The sequence below is a fragment of the Primulina huaijiensis genome, chromosome 1 (assembly GCF_012295235.1).
Source record: "Primulina huaijiensis isolate GDHJ02 chromosome 1, ASM1229523v2, whole genome shotgun sequence".
NCBI classification, from domain to species: domain Eukaryota; kingdom Viridiplantae; phylum Streptophyta; class Magnoliopsida; order Lamiales; family Gesneriaceae; genus Primulina; species Primulina huaijiensis.
The window spans coordinates 18044083-18065151 of record NC_133306.1 but is presented as its reverse complement, the minus strand read 5'-3'; the positions used below and the strand labels follow the sequence as shown (position 1 = coordinate 18065151).

Genomic DNA, 21069 nt, shown 5'->3' with positions numbered 1-21069 from the left:
AAGAGTACGTATACGTCATAGATTCATTAAATTATTGATAATAATTTATAAAGTCAGACAAAATATATAAAGAATATTATATTCTAACAAGAAGAGAAAAAATGATTCATGACGATGATTTTTCAAAAGATTAATTAATGATTGATCATGGAAAATAATATTAACCTATCGTGGAGTTGCTTGCATATCCACGTGTACTTGCTATAAAATTTTCAAATACGTTTATATTATTATAAAAAATAAAAAAAAAATTTACTTGCTTGAGATCTTGGTTTTTTTTTTATTATTCAACTTTTTTTAAGTTCAAAATTTGACCCCAATCTTGATTCTTCTTCAATGTTAGAGTGGATTCAAGTANATTAGAACTATTATCATTAACTATAGTTTTTGATAAAACGACGAATGCTCAATCCTACATTTGAAATCCAAAAAGATTTAACGTGTTCGATTATGATGGATTGCAAGATGAGAAATTGATAAGAAAGATTGTTCGGAAACAATATTTGAATCTATTAAAAGAGCCGGATTGTTCAAAATATATGGATAAATTTGAAATACTTTAGATTTAATTTAACAAAAACAACTATAATGAGTTTGAAATCCATTACGCAATCCAAAAGTAAAATGGGCCTCGAAGTCTGGTACATTGGAATTGAGCCGACCCGGAAACACAATTGAGTTAAAATAGAAAAAAAAAATCTAATTTATCTAACCGACAATCTAGCCAATTGGGACAAGAAGTAGACATATTTACATTTTTATTTTTATTGAATAAAAATAATAATAAACAGTGGCAAAAGGACAAAGAAATAATAATAATCCATATGCGTCTCTCACTCTCTCTAACACTTTCAACTACAAAATGGGGTTACACCCAAATTAGTTTGTAGAGTAAGTTTTTTTTGAGACGGTCTCACGAATTTTTATCTGTAAGATGGGTCAATTCTACCGATATTCACAATAAAAAGTAATACTCTTAGCATAAAAAGTAATAATTTTTCATGGATGACCAAAAAAAAAAAAATTCGACTCACGAAATTGATCCGTGAGACCGTCTCACAAGAATTTTTGTTTAGTTTGTAAAGGTATCATCACCCAACAGATTTCATTTTCTTACCATTACATCTTGCGTGTCGAGATTAACCTTTTTCTAATCATCCGTATCTCGTAACGTTCATTTTCCGTGTTTAATAATTTATAATCAACATCTTTCATGAAATCCAGCTTCAGAAACTAGTTAACATCTCTTCCAGTTGTTTACTAATAATATTAAAACAAATCCGATCCGTATACAAGTGAGTTATTATAGTAATCCTATAAATAAATCAATAAATAATTTACATATATATATATATATTATATAATAATATAAAAGAGGAGAAAATGTAGGTGGGATAAACAAGTGGACGAGTCCCAAAAAAGGTGATGCAACAGATAATGGTCCCCCCAATTACAAAACATTTCGGGCCTTGCCCACGTGAACTTCACGCTAGTTGGGTTGGGGGACAACACCCCCATCTTCTTATATGGAGCCCACGTCAATCATTTTCTTTTACTTTTTTTTTTCTTTCAAGCAAAAAATAAAATACAATAAAATAAAACAAGTTGGTTTAATTATTACGCCACGTAGGTAAGAACAGTAAATTTGTCAAATTTAATTTGTATTCAGTTTTTTATTAAAAATATCATATATTATTATCAGTTCTGAAATAGTTGGTACTCAAATATTACATATTAGTATTATATTTTCAATGGAAAAAAACATACTAGTCCAAATAGCGACGGAAATTGAGTTTGGCTAAATTCAGTTTCAGTTTTGTTAACACCAAAATCAAAATTGAGAAGATGAAATGTTCCCAACACACANCATTTCAGAACTGATACTAATATATGATATTGTTAATATTCAAACATGTTTAGAAAATGTTAATATTAATAAAGTTGTTCTAATTTTATACGCAAAATCTTATATTTTGTTCTAGGTCTAAAATATTTGATACTTAAATATGATATATAAATATCGTATTTTTACTGTTTTATAATGATTTTCTTCAACATGTGTGTTGGGAACATTTCATCTTCTCAATTTTATTTTGGTGTTAACAAAACTGAAACTGAATTTAGCCAAACTGAATTTCTGACGAGCTTAAGTATTTTCATGATATCTCTCAGTTGGATGATTCAAGTGACAATCAGCCAACTTATACGATCAGAAAACTCAATTTGGAACAAGTCGTATTTCACGTCAGTTGGACAAAAGCGGATGTTATCTAGGACAAATTGATCACTGAATGACCGAACTGATTGAACAAAAACAACAATCAGTTAAGTATGAGCAGTTGTGATATTTTGACCATATATCTCAGTTCAGTTATTGGAATAAAGCGATTCAGTATGCGTTAGAAAGATAAGACGATAATCTACAAATCATCTTCAGAAATCAAAATCTGAATCGAAGCTTAAGATGCTGATAAATGACGATGAATCTGCCGGTTTTGCACAAAATGAAATCAGCAAGGCTGATTACAGCACTCCAGCTGAAACTGAACCAGTTGAGCAGCTAACCTGTTGAACTGAACGACCAGTTGACTAGTTTAGGCTCAGGAAAATGTCCAGTAAGGCGAATTTGACCATTGCAATTTCAGAAACAGTACAGAAACTTTCCAAACGGTCATATTCTTGTGTCTAACGTATATATTAGTGTCGGAGCCTATAGATACAACATCTTGAAGATCAAACAAGAGCTTTTAAAGGGGATTCAAAGCATGTGCATTGAGCATGAAGAAATCTGTTAGTTGAGAGTATAAGCCCTTGTGTGAGGATACATTTGATATGTACACTGTAAAATATAAATTCCTCACACATAATAACTCACACATATACATGAGAGTTGAAATTCAAAGTTTAGTTGAGTGAGTATTTACACAAAGACATTAAAAATTATGTTTGTAATCTTGACATAAGAGACGTTAAACATTATGCAGATTGTGAGGTTGTGACCTACAATCGAGAGTGTGCTAGGAGTTTCAATTAGGCAAGAGAAAAATCCTAAATTGAAATGAGTTTGTACAAAGAGTTGTATAAATCAAAGTTTTCTAGTGGATCCTTCCCAAGGAGAAGAAGAGGTGACGTAGGAGTATTTGAAGTCTCCGAACATCCATAAACAAATTTGTGTATATTTTTTTTATTGCATTTACTTATCATCTCCATTGTTTTATAGATGCATTGTTGAAGCATTTTATGTGTTCTTCGAATACCAAAATATCGCATATCAAGTGTTTGATAAAATTATTCAACTAAAATATTTTTACTCATTCAACTTGAATATATTTTAAATACTTTATAAACATTTAATCGGTGTCTACGAATGATTATTTCGAGTGTCTTCCAATTGGTTTGAAAACCAAACTCGATTTAATTCATCAGTGTTCAATATTTCAATAATCGAGATACTGTAGCTCGACGATTTTCCCTTAAATCGATCCTATCAATGTGAATCCAAAGAGCGCATAAACATTTTTTTGTGAATAAAGAAATACAAACACATTTTTCTAACAAGAATTAAATGCAAAATTAAGTTCGGTATCGGGGATTTAAACCAAATTCACCCATGTGAGAGAGAAATGTTCTTTGAAAATTTAATAATATACTAACGCTTATTTTGTATACTTTTTAAATATTATATAATCACAAAATAAATTTGAATTTATTTAATATATATCCTTGTTTGTTAATTTTGTTTTATCTTCTAAGAAACCTTTTATTTTAAAATATAATATGTATTTTAGATATTTAAAAATAATATTATACTATACAAATAATAAAGTACGGAGACAACATTTACATTGTATATGTCAATTTAGTGAAATGCCTTGGGATGGGAAAAAATTAAATGAAACTGGAGCGGCATATAGTCGAAGTCTTTAATGTAGAATGGTGTTAATATGGAAATTTTAAAACTTTATGATTTAATTATTTATTTTTAAAATTATTAATAATTAATATGGTAGTCAATTGTCAACATTTTTTTTTNTCAAAATTTCTAATTTTATTAAAATATATGAATTTTTCATATAAAAACTATTTTATACAAAAATTTGAAATATACGAACACATGGCGTGCCAGGAATAATAACTTAGCGAGTAGGTCTCTTGTGAGACGGTCTTACGAATCTTTATTTGTGAGACGCATCAATCATACCGATATTTACAATAAAAAGTAATATTCTTAACATAAAAAGTAATATTTTTTTATCGATGACTCAAATAAAAGATCCGTATCATAAAATATGATTTATGAGATCATCTCACATAAATTTTTATCCAACTAAACAAGGCGTTTGGCACGTGGTGGGAATTTCAGAATGGAAATTTGGTACAATCATGAAAGATAGGTTAGATTTTTATATGCATATATCTTAATTTTAAACAATTATTTTCGGAATGATGAAAAGACTTGTCGGCCAATCAAAATTCAGATTCAGATCCCAAGTTGCCATGAACCAAGAAAAATATATTATGGACCACCAATTAATGATCATAATGACTTGTGGGAAACTTAAACATACCTTTTCGTATCTAAACCAATTTATTTAATGAAAAAATTTCATGTAAGACGGTCGTATGGATAGTATTTTGTGAGATATATATTTTATTTAGGTCATCTATGAAAAAGTATTAATTTTGATGCTAAGAGTATTACTTTTTATTGTGAATATCGTTAGGGTTGACCCGTCTCATAGATAAAGATTCGTGAGAACCTCTCATAAGAGACCTACTCACAGATAAAGATTCATGAGTCCGTCTCACAAGAGACCTACTCTTATCTAATTGCAAATACTTCCCAAAAGTTATCTATATCTATATAAACTTTTTAAAAACACTATTACAAGATTATCTCATAATTTAAATTGTGAGATACATATCTTATTTGATTCATCGATTAAAAAAATATTATTTTATTGTAAATATGAGTATAATTGATTGGTTTCACGAATAAAAATCCATAAGATCGTCTCACAAGAGACCATTATTTTTTTTTTTTAAAAAAATAATATAGTGTGTTTGTGGTGAAATTTTCTCTTCCATTTTTTTTATAAAATATCTATTTTCATTATCTTGATTTATAGTTTGATATTTATTTAATCTTATAGCATCTAGGCTTTTTATTGTTATAATATAATATAATTGTTAATAGAAATAGATTTTTTCTCCCTTTTAATTTATAATATTTAAAACATATGTACCTTTACTCTATATTGTGAACCATAAGAGAATGTTCTTCTAAAACTTTCTTTCATTTATTTCACATATAGAAAGTAATTAATTAATTTGATTACAGATTAATAGTAGTACATCTTGATTCTTCAACCCATCGCATCAGAACGATGGAACGACGCCGTATCTATCGTCAACGATGAAGTTACCCGAACCGGAGCCAAAAAACCGGTTGATATAAGGCTCGGAATCGGTTCTTTTCACGAACCGGCCTTTAATCCGTGGTCGGGTTTCTGCGTAAGCCTTTCGCGAAGCATAACGAATCGTCTTCTCGAATTTCCTGTTCTTCTTCTTCTCCCTGTACCTCAGAACCCTAGCTTCCCTGTCCATGTCCGCCACCTGCGTCCCTTGATTCCCGCTAAGATCGACGCTGGGCACAGTTCTTGCAAAAGGATATGATGTTTCGGACAGAGTACTTCCATCAGGAACAACGCCCACCTCCATTGTAGATGATGAAATCTGAGGTTAAATTTAGACGACATCTAGTTATTCTCGGTGCAATTATCAGTTATACTCAATTTGTTTGATTAGGGAATTGAGAGATTGTACTTACGCTGCGGCTGACAGATGGGTTGTTGTAGCTGTTGGTGTAGGAAGTGATGCTGGATTTCTTGAAATCGATGTCAAACTGGATTTCTGGCGAGTTGTCCGCTAAATGTGCCGTGACCGGAGGTTTTGTGGTTGTTTGCACCGGGACGACGCTGTCGCCGCAAGGCTGAGAGGGAATTTGGAAGCCGTCGAAATCAAGAAACTGATCCGAGCCCGAGAACAAGAATTCCATTGGCTTCACGAAACGGCTGTTATCGAGAAATTTGGTTGCAGGAATCGGGTTCGCGGAGACCCAAGAATTGGTGATATAGCTGTTTTCTGTGATGAAAAAGTCTAATTTATCAGTGGAGTTGCTGGTGGGTGCTGGAAAGGCGGAGGCGGCGGTTGTGGAGGTCTTGAGAAGCATGGATTCAGCCGTGTCGTAGAAGGGCAAAACAGGGGAGCGCTCGTGGCGGCGTGCGAGAGGGTTAGCACAATGGATGTCGTTGTCACAGGTGACGCATAGGGCGGCGGCGTCAGCCTTGCAGGTGACGGAGGCAGGTGCTTGCTCACACACTTCGCACATCCACACACGTTCGTGCTTGAGCGCCAAGATGTTGTTGTGCACCTTGGAATCACAGGACATGCACATGAAGGCGGATTCTGGTCGGCAGAAGAGCAGTGCCGCCGCGGACTTGCAGTAGTCACAAGGCTTGGCCGCCTCGTGGAACGCCGGAGGGAAACACCTGGTCCTGGCCGCTCCGCCACTACCCATTTCCGTATTTGTTATGTTTGGGAAACTGAAATTTGGATTGGTTTCTCTCCCAATAATGGTATGAATTGGCTGGGGTTGTGTTAGCTTTGTATGAAGAGGAAAATCTTGAGGCTGAGCTAACACGTGGCATTGGTATCAGCCACAATAAAGATTTGATGAGATTTTTGTGCGAAGTAGTTGTCTTTTTGACTGTGCTGGACACTGGATTTATTAAATTGTTTATTACACCTTCTCTCGGTTTTACCAGTATGAAAACTATTTCAATCGGATTCAACTATTTTTTTTTAAAGTAGATATAGATCATATTAACGGGAAATTGGACTTAACTTCTCAGCCGCCGTTTTTTTTTGTGTTCAGTCCCTGGGTACTTTTTTAGTACCACATTTTCACATGAAGTGTACCACATTTCCACATGAAGTGTACCACAATTTGTATGACATAGTACCACAATTTTGTGGGTAGGGAGTGAACCCAAATAAATGTTTTGGTTGGGGATTTTTCACCAACTTCCCCTCATATTAACTCATCAAATAATTAGACACATGAATGATCTCACAACGTACCTAATGATTAATAATAAGAAAACATTATATATATATGTATATGTATGTATTCGCTTGACCAGTTCTGATATTATTAAGGTTGATATATTATATCCTATCATAATGTACCGAAAATTATATATCGTATACCGTATTGAAATTATGGTATAAAATTTTTTTATATCGATACTATATATTGTTTCGTTATTTTGATATATACCAAAATTTTCATATTTTATCTCGTTATCATACCGAAAAATTCAATATTGTTATCGTATTGTATCGAAATTTTGGTGTAGCGAAAATTTGATATTTTTTTCACCCTCGATATCATATCTAACTCAACCGGATAGTTTACAACTAAGTCTAATCATGGTCTCCTTGATCAGATTCGAGTGATTTTACAAATTGCTGTTATTTTATTATTATTATTTTGAAATTTAAATTTATTTGATAATTATATAGAATTGTGTTATTAGTTCCTTTCGGGATGGTGTCTGATAGGTGTTTTCACAAGAAATGAACTATTTAGCTTCAAAAGGAACCTACTTTTCTATACTTTGCTCTTGTTTTTCCATGATGTACAAGTTTCACGAGTACGGCCTCTTATACGATATCCTGTTACGTGTTGTAGTTCATAACTAGTAGTAATAGTACAACTTCACGACAATTGTGATGTCTAGCAAGTGAAGTTGTATACCTTATTCGGAAATTGATTATTCCAAAATTCTCAAACTAACTCACACATTTTTTTTTTTATCTTGATAAAGATTTATAATTAAAAAACTATAATTTCCAATTGTTTTATTTGAATTTGATATCACATTTACAAGTGTCCCATTTGGATATGGTTCCCTAGATTTTGTCCAGTTAGGTGCATAGATAGTCGGCTTTGACAATTTTATAATTTTTAATTTATTTTAATCTAATCTTCATGATCATGGTATGTTTTTTTTAAGGTAAATATCTCTATCCTGTACTGGACTTCTCATAATTACTTGCAAAAGTGGAAATACCCAAAAAAATATTATTAAAAATTCCGAGAAAGGGATTGGCAACGTTTGGTATGTGTTGCTTTTGACATGCAAAAATGTTTTGTGATAATACTGATACCTACTAAGAAATTATAATAAAAATTATCTTGAATATCTTGTTTTATTTATTAAATTGCATACAATTTACTGTAAAACATCATAGAAAATAAAAACTAGTGGAGCTAGTAAATAATAATAGAGAAACATATGTTTGTATAAGAGATAAAAATGTACTTTATTCCAAACAAAGATCAAATAGTCCAAAATAAAAGCCAAAAAAAAAAAAAAAAAAATTTTTTTTTATAAAAAAAAAAAAAAAAAAAAAAAAAAAAAAAAACAACTTTTGATTGATAAAACAACTGAAAACATATTAATAAAAATACTATTTTAGTTTTCAATGGATGAAAATAATTTCTCAGAAATCTATTAATCAAATTGTGTAATTTATATGGATAAATATCGAACTATAAAATATCATAAAATGTGCAGAAAATAAATAAATTATAACTAAGTTACTACTGATTTTAATAGTACAGATTACTGAACTACTAAAAAAATATATAGTCACCATAAATATAGTAAAAAAAATAAGGAATATGATGAGGTAAACAGAACGGGGATGAAAAAAGTGAAGTATCTTAAAATAAAATAAAAATTAAATAATATTTATATTACAATCTGTTAAAACTGACATGGATTGAACATACATTATTCAATTGATGGTAAATGAGATGTGTGAACTAAATTACAATTAGTATGTTAATTGACACTTTTATATATCAAAATAATAATATTAAGCAAAAACTTACGTGAAACGATCTCACGTTTGTGAGACAAATCTCTTATTTTGGTTATCTATGAAAAAATATTATTTTTTATGGTAAGAGTATTACTTTTTATTTTGAATATCGATAGGGTTGACCCGTCTCACATATAAAGATTCGTGAGACCGTATCACAAAAAACCTACTCATAATATTAATACTAATATTAATTTAATATGATGTTAATATTATAAATGAAGTGGACGTCGATCAATCTCTCCAGCTGCCCACATTAATTATGCGAGACTTGAGATGTTACTACTTCTGTACTTCACGTGCATATATACATACGGTCGGTTCATTGAAGAAGGGCCCCTCGTGCTAATCTCCCTTAAATTATGCCTTAACAGGATATTGCCTCCAAAATTGATCTTTTTGTTATTAAAAAATACAATGAAAAAAAAGAAGCATCATTGAAAAGAATAGAGAGCGAACAATGTGCTCTTGATGAATAAACAAAGACAAAACTTATTCTGATAATAACTGGGGAAGTAACCAGATAGATGTAAAGAAACAATTTTTGAGTCGGAAAGATGAGCTATGAGTTTGTTTCTCCTGGTAAAACTTCAAACTAAACATCCAAACATCGACCCTATATTCCACAAAACATAACAGAAGACAACCTAGCAATGGAATTTCAGTAAAAATCATATACCGTAACAACCGGATATATTCCAGATCAATGTCAGCCATGCCATGATCAACTACGCTGTTTATGGTCCAAATTATCCACCTCCAGCCTTAAGCGTGTTACTCAACCTGCTCAATTGATGATAGCAGCTGAAGTAAGTTTAGAGAACAAAAATAGTTACAAAAGACAGAGACTGGTGAATTGAGTTTACCAGTCCAAGCCCTCAAAGAGGCCCTCTCCTTTTAATGCAGATGTTTTAAAAATAGCCCATTGACGATTCTTTATTTTGTGCAACTCTAAGGCCTCAGTTACAGATGCATCATCAAGTGCCCCAGGTAGATCCTGTAAAATGTAATTTTTTTGTAGTTTCTTTGCATAAAAAATCGAGTGCAGCTGTGGGCATATTTCCATGATGCATCAAGCACAAAGTGTATTCAAACTTAAACCTGTTTGTTTGCAAACACGAGGACGACAGCACCTTTCAGCTCTTCCTCCTGAAAGGAAACCATAGTATTACTTACAGGCTAACGGTAGAATAAGAGATCACAAATCAAGTATATAATCAAAGCTCGGGTAAAGAAGCAGAGCTTGGCAATTTCATGACAAGAGTCATATTAGAGCAAACATAAACAGCACCGTTTCTCTTTCTGACTCCTGTGATCAAGAAGCAGAGCTTGGCAACTTCATACATTGATACAAAAATTAAGCATTTCCAATATGGTTGATGATAAAGATGAACAAAAGCAAGAGCACCTCCAATGTCGCGTGAAATTCCTCTTTTGCAACCACAAGTCTATCAGTATCACTTGAATCAACAACATATATAATGGCTTGAGTATTGGGAAAGTAGCACCTCCAGTAAGGCCTGGGAAACAAAATACATGAATGAACCATGCAACAGATTTCAGCTATGAAAAGCAAGCACAAGAAGATAATCATATGCGCCATGAGTTCAAGTTGCTGATAATCTTCGGAGATGTGAAAGAACTCCTCGAACACTTATGACCATATAATTAGACTACAATAGGAACTTGCAAAGTTGCACTTAAAAAAAAAAAATTTCACAAACCAGTTTGCTTTAACACAGAAAAAAGAACAATTTTGAAGCAAATCTAGGGGGGTGACAACAATTCTGTTTCTATTTTATCCTGTGCTCGATGGAAGTACCCGAAGTCTGAAAAAAGAAACTCATATCAGAAGATTATCGAGATGCAAGCAACTCTGGAATATGGAAGCTACAGTTATCCCATGAGTCCAACATAGTAATCAGTAGAACGAATGCTGAATGCTCACACCATTTTCTTTTTCACAGTGTGGACAGATTCCAACAATCTTGAAGCACAGATAAAACATTGTAAAGAAACAACTCGAGTCATAGAAATGAGAGCGTAAAAGTAATGAACAGCTATTGCCATGTCCTGAGAAAAGAAAATAAATAAAAAGGAAATATAAGGCGGCACTTGGCTCGAATTATCTATACTGAAAAGCAGAACACGCGATTGATCAATAATATTTGCAAATTGTAATTTCAGTCAAGTTTATCTTCAAAATCTTCAATCAAAACAATCACTTCCCTTTCAAATCACATATAAAAAATAATTAAAATTATTTACCACACAAGATGACACTTTTCTCTCTACTTTTTTCAACCATTGTGCCATTTCATATCTTCAATACACAATCACGATATCTCATTTAATTATTTATCATATCAACATTCTATAGAAATTCGAACAAAATCTCAAAAAATAACAAAAATAGCACTGGACTTTCTTAAAGATGATGAACTTCAACTCCAAAGCCCCACTGTGAGCAGTCAACAATAGTTTGATTTATATCAGTAAGTTCATTATGTGTGATATATGACTGAATACATTAAGTTCAATGCATTGTTTAAGTTAATAATAAAGAAAATTGGTTTAAGTTAATGATAAAGAAAATTGAGTGACTTTCTATATTCAAAATGAATATCCACAGTACTGCTTTGAATTCCTCCCGGGTCTATGATAATCATATCTTCAGCCTTCCTCGGAAATACCCATTGAAAACCCAACTCACGCGAAACTTTCGTCCAAATATCTTTTGAGAAAGAACAATGCTCCAACAAGTGATCCTGATTTTCTGCTTGCTTCTTACATAAAGTGCATCAATGAGGACATAACATACAAAGAGGCCACATCCTTTGTATAACTTTATTTAGTATTAATAATATCTAGTTTCTATTCAAAAAAAAAAAGAAAATAAAATAAAGGTAAGATGAGTAAGGAAACAGCAACATGGAAATTAATAGCTTGTGAATCGTACAAGAAACTTCCACAACTCCTACATCAGGAAAATAAGTTCTACAGCTTCAGGGTGGTCAGAATTACCTAATACTAGTCTGTCCACCTGCAAACAGAAAAGGAAACACATCTATGTCAGATTCAACATCAGAATGACTTCACATAAACAAGTTGTAAAGAGTTAATGAAACCACTGACGACTAGTAAAATATCAATTTCTTGATACAAAATATATACAAATCACGTGAATGTTTAGCTAACAACATATTCCGTTTTCCATACAACAGTGTGGGTTCCAACAAAAATTTTTCATCTCATTGCGAGGGTAATATGGCTAAATAAACAATGGAATAAAGAAAAATGGAAACTTAATATGGTAACAGTTAGCAATCAGGAATCATTCACATACCAAACTGCAAAACCAAAGGAAAAATTTTGAATTGTTCCCAAAGGATACCATGCAAGAAAATCGAACTAGGCCAACTTCATTAAATTCCACACAAAAAAAGGACACAAAAACTACAACACAATGTCAATAATGTTGAAGCTGATCAAATAATGACATCCATATAGCAATAAGTAATATAATGATTGTACGTAGAAGATAAACTTGATAGAATAGGACAAATCACCCACATACTTCCTGAAAAATTATTAGATTGGGTCGTAAATATTTAAACATATCTTCATCAAAACTAGGGGAAATTAGATTTAATCAAAAGGAGACATCCACAAACTTGCACAAATACACAACCCTTTGATTATATTTAATCCTTTTTCCCACCAAAGCATCCCAATAACAACCCAACCATTTTGTTACCACTGCAGTTTTAACCAAGATATCAATGTTTTTGTCTGTTGGAATGACAAAGTAATATACCCTCAAACCAACTAACCAATCATCTTACACTTATCTGTTAGAAGGTCCACAAATCATAATTTGATTCTGCAATTCACATTAAAACTGATGCGATCATGGACAATCAAACACCTAAGAAGGTATGAGATCCGTTGGAGTTGTTGGAAGGACCAATTACGATGGGACGACAAGAAGTTCAAGGAAGCTCTTCAAGGATTCATGGTGAGCTACCAAGATGTGCTTACAAGTATGTCGTCTAGAGTTGAAGAATTTGGAGTGCATGACAATCAATTTGGAGACCATTTAAACATCATTCCAGTGTTAAGCAATGAACAAGTCTTCAAGGCAGCACCTTCTGCGCACCCACGTGCCCATCTTACGCTGCAGCGCGATCACCCGCGCGTCGATTTTGCGGATTGTTAAAGACGAGTTTTTTGAAGGTACACTTGAGATCGATTGTTATTTTTGCATTGTTTGTTACTAAACTTCATAGTTTAAGGGTGAATATCACAATATATTTGTTTCAAAGATCAGGACAAAACAAAAGATTCATTATGTTATTGGATTGACGGCTCGTTTTCTTCCAAATATCCGAGTTTGCTTTTCATGTTCAAAAGGAATCATATCATTTGTTACAAGAGCTTAGGTTCCTTTGATTCAAGTAAGTTATCTCGTTTATCATTATCGAGTCTTTCGTTGTTCTATTGTTGAGATCCTTGTGTTTTCTTGTGTTGCAAGAGTTCTTAGGAATCTTGTTTTCTAGTCTTCTTGTGTTCGCGAATCTTGCGATTCTCAAATTTTCTCGAGTCTTTCTTCGTCGCAGAAGTTTCTTTGTTTCTTGTTGTACAAGAAATAAAAAAACAAAGAAGAAAATCGACCTTAAAAAAAAAATTTCAAAAAACTTTCTTCTTTTACTATGTTTGAGTTATATCTAGTTCTTCCAATTTATTTATTTTTGTACAATCTTAGTGAGTAGATTTTTAAGCGTCATAAGTTTAAACTTGTGAGTTTGATGCACACGAGCTACAAAGTTTAAGCGTACCCTTACGGAGAGAGGTTTTTGAGGGCTGAATTAGAGCCACTACACGAGAGGATGAGTCAGTTGGAGGTTAGTGCTGCAAGTGGCAGTAAAACTAGGACAAGAACTATGGAAAGAGGGAAAGAGGGGAAGAGGGGGATGAGTTTGACATGGGAGGCGGTGATCAGAGTCATGATGAGAATTGGGAAAGAAATAGGCGTGGCCAAGGGTTTGGGAGAGGTAGAAGAGGAGTTGTATGTGGGAGATACAACGAAGGGGGTAGATAGGTGGTAATATGGGTGATATTAAGATGATAATACCTTCGTTTCATGGTAAATCTGATCCAGAAGTACACTTAGAGTGGGAGAAAATGGTAGAGTTTGTGTTTGACTATCACCACTACTCCGAACTCAAAAAAATCAGGTTGCCGGTGGTTGAATTCTTAGACTATGCTCTTATTTAGTGGGATCAACTTGTGACAACTAGGAGAAGGTATAATATGAGACCTATTAAGACATGGGATGACATGAAGCAAGTTATGAGGAAGAGGTTTGTACCCAACTATTATCACTGTGAGATGTTTAAGAAGTCGCAGAGTTTGAGGCAGGGTCATAAGAGTGTCGAGGATTACCATAAGGAGTTGGAAGTAGCATTGTATAACAACATAGAAGAGGACAATGAGGCTACTATGGCTCGTTTTCTATGTGGTTTGAAGAGAAAAATTCAAGACCAAGTGGAACTTAGACACTACTTGGATTTAGATGAGATGATGCAAACGGCGATCAAAGTAGAGCAGAAACTCAAGAGGAGGGGACGGGAGTTGACCACACCAATCAAGTGGGAAGTTCATCAACTTCTTGGTGTCCAAACGTTGCAAAATGTGACAAAATTGAAATCAAGCAAGAGGCGCCTAAGCAAAAAGTGCAAGGTAAATTTGATACTCCTATTAATCGTTCTAGAGATATTAATGTTTTAGGTGTTAAGGAGTTGTTCATATTACTAGCCAATGTCCAAACGAAAGAGTGATGACTATGAATGCTCTTGGGAAGTTTGAGTCTGAAAGTGAGGAGGAGGTCGAGGGTGATGATGAGATGCCCGAGTTGGAGGATCCTAGTGAAGGATATGAGGCTGTTGTACGTGAAGCGCTCGTAACTAAGAGTATCACGAATACACATTTTTTAAGGAGAAGGAGACTAACCAGAGGGATAACTTATTCCATACTAGGTGCTTTGCGAATGAGAAAGTTTGTAATATCATTATAGATGAAGGGAGTTGTACTAATGAGGCCAAGAAAAATATTCCCAAAAATGTGAGTTGAAACAAATCTCACACACATGATCCACTTGTATTAATTATTTATAAGGAAGTCCTCTTAAACACAAGTAATATAGCAGGATCACTTCCGAGCATTGTTGTTTTCTTTTTGAAGGATTTTGATTACGTGTTTCCGGAGGAGCTACCGCAAGGACTACCACCATTAAAAGGAACTGAACATCAAATTGATTTGGTGCCCAGAAGTGCCTTGCCAAACCGACCACCATATAGGAGCAACCCAGAAGAGTCGAAAGAACTTCAGCGGTAGGTAATTGAACTTTTAGATATATGATTTGGGCATGAATCCATGTCTACTTGTGTTGTACCTGTTTTGTTAGTCCCTAAGAAAGATTGATCATGGAGAATGTGTGTTGATTGTAGAGCTATTATTAACGTTACCATCAAGTATAGACATCCCAGACCCAGGCTAGATAATATGTTAGACGAATTGCATGGCTCTAGCATCTTTAGTAAAATTGATCTTAAAAGTGGTTATCATCAAATTAGGATGTGAGAATGTGACGAATGGCAAAGTGCTTTTAAAACTAAGTATGGATTGTATGAGTGGTTAGTTATGCCTTTTGGATTAACTAATGCTCATATTTATTGTGAGTTCTCAAGGTGTACAAAGTGGATGATAAAAAAGTGAGTGTTATTCGAGATTGACCAACACTTACTACTATTGGTCAAGTTCGAAGCTTTCGTGGATTTGCAAGCTTCTATTGAGTTTTGTGAAGGATTTTAGCATGTTAGGCACCGATGAAGGCAATGATTAAGAAAAACGTCTCATTTCATTGGGCCAAGGATCAAGATGAGTCTTTTAACACCATCAAACAAAAATTAATTAATGCTCATTTACTTGTTTTACCTGATTTTGCTAATATCTTTGAAATTGAATGTGATGCATCATCTGTAGGTATTGGAGGAGTTTTGATGCAAGGAGGACGACCAGTGACGTACTTTAGTGAGAAGTTGAGTGGACCAGCATTGAACTACCCAACCTATGACAAGAACTTGTACGCTTTGGTGAGATCTCTCGAGACTTGGCATCATTACCTTATGACGAAGGAATTTGTAATCCACACAGATCATGAATCTCTGAAACATCTCAAGGGAAAGCAAAAGCTTAATAAGAGGCATGCGAAGTGGGTAGCATTTGTTGAAGCGTTTCCATACGTGATCAAGTACAGACAACGTAAGGAAAATGTAGTAGCTGATGCACTATCACGGAGGTACATACTCTTATCTACTTTAAGCTCAAAATTTTTGGGATTTGAGCATATTAAAAATTTGTATGCATTGGATGGTGATTTTAAAGATATCTTTAAATTATACTTGCGTGGTTCACATGATAAATTCTTTTTTAATGATGGGTACTTGTTTAGAGAGATTAGGTTATGCATTCCTAAAACGTCTATACAAGAATTACTTGTTAGGGAGGTATATGAGGGAGGTTTATGAGACATTTCGGTGTGGTTAAAACTATGAGTACATCGCGTGAACACTTTTATAGGCCTCACATGAAACATGATGTCGAGAGCTTGTGTGAGAGGTGTGTGACCTATAAGAAGGCAAAGTCTAGACAACAACCACACGGGCTTTATACTCCACTTCCTGTTCTTAGTGAACCATAGGTGGATATCTCAATGGATTTTGTTCTAGAACTACCGAGAATTAAGAAAAGAGGGGAAGGGATTCCATTTTTGTGGTAGTTGATAGGTTTTAAAAAATGACTCATTTTATTGCGTGACATAAAGATGATGATGCTTCTAGCATGGCAAATTTGTTCTTTCGAGAAATTGTTTGATTGCACGGAATGCATAGAATTATTGTTTTTGATACGGACATGCGTTTTTGAAGCTACTTTTGGAAGACGTGGTGGTACAAACTTGGTACTAAATTACCGTTTTCTACTGCATATCATCCTCAAACGGATGGTCAAACTGAAGTTGTTAATAAAACTTTTTTATTAAGGACTTTGTTGTGTACCATAATAAAGAAGAACTTGAAAAGTTGGGAGGAGTGTTTGACTTTTGTTGAATTTGCAAATAATTGAAGTGTACATTCTTCTACAAATTTTTCTCCTTTTGAGATTGTATATGGCTTTAACCCGCTAACTCCTGTAGATTTATTGTCTTTTCAAGAAGGGAATGATGATACAATCATGGACAATCAAACACCTAAGAAGGCATGGGATCTGTTGGAGTTGCCGGAAGGACCAATTACGAGGGCACAAAGCAAGAATTTCAAGGAAACTCTTCAAGGATTCGTTGTGAGCTGCCAAGAGGTGCCTAAAGTATGTCGTTAGGAGTTGAAGGGTTTGGAGTGCATGACAATCAATTTGGAGACCATTTAAACATCATTCAAGTGTTAAGTGATGAACAACTCTACGAGGCAGCACCTTCCGCTCACCCGCGCGCCGATTCTGCGTAGACGCGCGCTCATGTCTGCACCAACCTACACGCAAGTTCAGTATGCTCTGCGCGGCAGCGGGCGATGTCGTGTGAAACATATTTTGTTGCCTATTTTAGAGTCCTATTCCACTAGGAAACTTTGGATTGTTATCTTTTTGTAAAACTCGAAAATACAGCAGATTATTGATTATTATTTTGATTTTATCTTTCAAAAATTCTCTCTAGAATTTTTCCAAAACTTTGACTTTGCTACACCTTGTGCGTTTTCTCAAATCAAACTTATTAAAGCTTTTTGCTTTGTGGCGTTTGTCAATCTTTTCTTCACGCAGATTGTCAAAAACAAGTTCTTTGAAGGTATACTTGAGATCGATTATTATTTTCGTGTTGTTCGTTAATAAACTTCATAGTTTATGAGATAATATAACAATATACTTGTTTCAAATATCGAGACAAAACTAAAGATTAGTTGCGTTCTTGCATTGATGGCTCGTTTTCTTCCAAATATTCGAGTTTGCTTTTCATGTTCACATGGAATCATATCAAAAACCTTTCAGTATTCTTGCATTGTCTTCTTAATTTATTCAATCCCAATGCTGCATGTAAACTATCATTTTGTAGCACCATTAAACTGAATGACTTGCTCCATTCCCAGTTTGGAAATCCTACAGTCTCTCGTAGTCTCCAAAAGCCTAAATTTTTTCAAAAACTTCCTTCAGCTTCTCCAAGCTTACATCTATAGCAACAAGACTAATCATGAGAGTGGTCTTAAGTTTAATGGGATAGATAAAATGTTCATAAGAAAGGTATAGAGTCAACCGATTCTACCAAACCCAAAAAAACTTGGAAAACTTCATTATACAACAAACAAAAAGAAAACAAAATGAAATTATCTTTCGCACCAGCCTGTGAATCTACAGTATAAGAAGTTTATCGTAACATATGCATGCCATCACAATAAGGACTGATTATTCATTTATCACATAGAAGATGAGTTAGTGAAATTATATTATGTTCATGACATATCAGCTTGCAATCGAATCACATCAAGTTATATTTTACAATATAGGACTACCGACTATGATGAGTTTTTATTTTAATTCCATAATCTAATCCCCTATTGCTTAAAGATAACCCCACCTGGTATCTCGATCCTAACAACACGGTATTAATGAATCAATCAATTAAGAAATAATTGAAAGGTCCTCCAGAGGCATCATAATTCATAAATAAACAACTACGAAGAGAAAACTCTAGTGATTCCTATACATCTCTTAATTTTCACAAACTACAGCAACTTGCGATCGACGCGCACTTGATATGTGCGTGAAATAGCGGATTAAAAATTTTAGTCTTATATAAACCAGGGACACAAATGTAATTTTTTTAAAAAGAAAATATTAGAATGTAAAAAAAGAAATGTTGAGTGACTCATTAATTATCGAAAAAACTACGAGAAAGTAAAATAAGAGAGGAAAGATTAATCGGGGAAGGCAGTTTATTTCTTCAACCAATTAAATGAAGATTCAAGAGCATAAATTGGGTAGTAAGCTTCACCAAGAGATCAAAGGTCTATAGTATAGATATGCTGACAATGTGTAAGCTTCTGAAATAAAAAGAATGACTATGAAGCAACAGTCTGTCAGGATTCCAGTTACTAATATTTTCGATCTCCTTATGAGTTCCTTATGCATTCACTACACCTCCATTTCACTGATAACCTCAACACGGAAGTCTTTAAATCTGCTTGATTTTTAGCTTCAATAAGGATGAACTGTTAAGCTGTTACTTTTTAATACACGCCACAACTCAGAATACACCATTTCAGAAGAATAAGGATCTCTAATTGACCAAACTTCTACAAATTAAAGACAAATAATTGAAATTCATATGCTAGAAAAGGTAAGATTATCAGAAATCCATATGCTAGAAAAGGTAAGATTATCATCAATCAAGTGCAAATAAACAAACCTAAATCCCAAACTTGAAACTTTATGTTGTTATATTGCACCGTTTCCACATTGAACCCAATCGCTGCAATAACAAAATGACTTGTCAGTTATCAGCGTTAGAAAACATTTTTCCCCACCCTGGGCTTATACATCTCTCAATCGACTTCAAAATTGACACAGGAAAAATCCATGTTCCAAATCCAGACAGCCCTCTAATGTAGCAATTCAGCTAGAGATCATAAGCCGATGATCCAAAATATATTATCCGAATTGTTTCTTCCACGAAGGCAATTATTGCACAGTCGAAACATAAATCTTACAATACAACTAAAATGCTATGTCATTATCCTAATTACACCCAAAAAAAATTGAGAATAAAAGGGAAACAGTGAATCCGTACTTGGAATAGTGGAGACAACTTCACCCATCTGAAGCCGATCTGAAAATTAAACAATACAAACAAATAAAAATAAAATCATCACACGAGAAGAGATCACTGAAACGAGGTCGGGCGAAGAAAGTACATACAAAGAATCGTTGTTTTCCCAGCATTATCGAGCCCCAGAACTAGGATCCGAGCCTCCTTGTTTCCAAAAAGCGACGAAAACAGCCGCGTGAAAGCTATTCCCATTTCCCCGGTTTGTACCTTCAAGATCACTAATCTAACACCTACACTCGAAGACAAATCACAAGATCGGATGTAAGGAACACCCTCTAATTCTTCCTCCAGAGAAAAATGAATCTTCGGGTATCCTTAATGCCAAAATTAGGAGAAATTGAGCTAGTAAGCAGTTGAAAATGAAATTGTGCACGAGAACCAGAAGACAAGGGAAGGGTCTGCCTGAGAATATTGGGAAGTGGTGATGTGAATTTCGTACTGATGGAGGGATTCCTGCGATCAACTTCCAAGGGAATGTTCTCCATTGTCCCTCATTTTCAGATATATGATACGGTTTTAGCCTGTGATGACGGGAAGGGGATCAGACGAAAAGCAGGCCTGTGATTCACCCGAACCCGAACCCGAACCCGAACACTAATGAGATGGGATGAGACTTAAGCGGACCTATGATTTTTGCTCATGTTAACCAAAGAACGTTTGACTAAAATTATTTAAAACAAAGTTTATAAGTTTTTATATTTAATCCATTTTGCATAGTTTGATACACATCATAGGATAAACATGTGATATATATTATAAGAATAAGGGTTCGTTCGATGCTGGCGTTAGGACTGTGCCCTAACCCATTCGAACGCTGACACGTGGCACCTTTATTTAAAAAAAATTGAAAATATGCTTTAAAAAATAGCCTCTTTTTTTTACCATGGTTAATTGCTCAATCTTTTTCTACTGTGGTTTGATATTCCAATGATATTCCAATTAAAATTTAGGGTGGAGAGGGCATTTCCCCAATTCTCTGATAATCTTCACGTTTTCATCAACTCCCCCACCACGCCGCCACCATCACGAGCTACCACGACGGTCGTCACCACCGAAAACCTACATCTCACCTCGTCTTTTCCACCGGTACACGATCGCCGCTATCACCACTCCGCCACCGCCGAAAAGCCGCCACCGTGCATTGTTGGTTTGTGCGTAATTTTGAATCATTTTATTTCCAAGTC

General features: G+C 34.2%; 2 protein-coding genes across 2 annotated transcripts; both read right to left on the bottom strand.

Moving 5' to 3' along the window:
• Positions 1-5278: 5278 nt before the first annotated feature.
• Positions 5279-6670, bottom strand: LOC140982267 (zinc finger protein CONSTANS-LIKE 3-like). The gene is made up of 2 exons (XM_073448727.1): positions 5831-6670; positions 5279-5736 (listed from the first exon to the last, which is right to left on the bottom strand). Exons 1-2 carry the CDS (start codon positions 6578-6580, stop codon positions 5380-5382), a joined length of 1107 nt encoding a protein of 368 aa, XP_073304828.1. The 5' UTR covers positions 6581-6670; the 3' UTR covers positions 5279-5379.
• Positions 6671-9431: 2761 nt separating this feature from the next.
• Positions 9432-20490, bottom strand: LOC140982258 (ADP-ribosylation factor 1). Its single transcript, XM_073448715.1, has 9 exons — positions 20288-20490; positions 19975-20115; positions 19847-19885; positions 19466-19528; positions 11980-11998; positions 10364-10475; positions 10057-10104; positions 9822-9952; positions 9432-9738 (listed from the first exon to the last, which is right to left on the bottom strand). The coding sequence occupies exons 2-9, from the start codon at positions 20075-20077 to the stop codon at positions 9705-9707; spliced, it is 549 nt and encodes a 182-aa protein (XP_073304816.1). The 5' UTR covers positions 20078-20115; positions 20288-20490; the 3' UTR covers positions 9432-9704.
• Between the last annotated feature and the right edge of the window lie 579 nt (positions 20491-21069).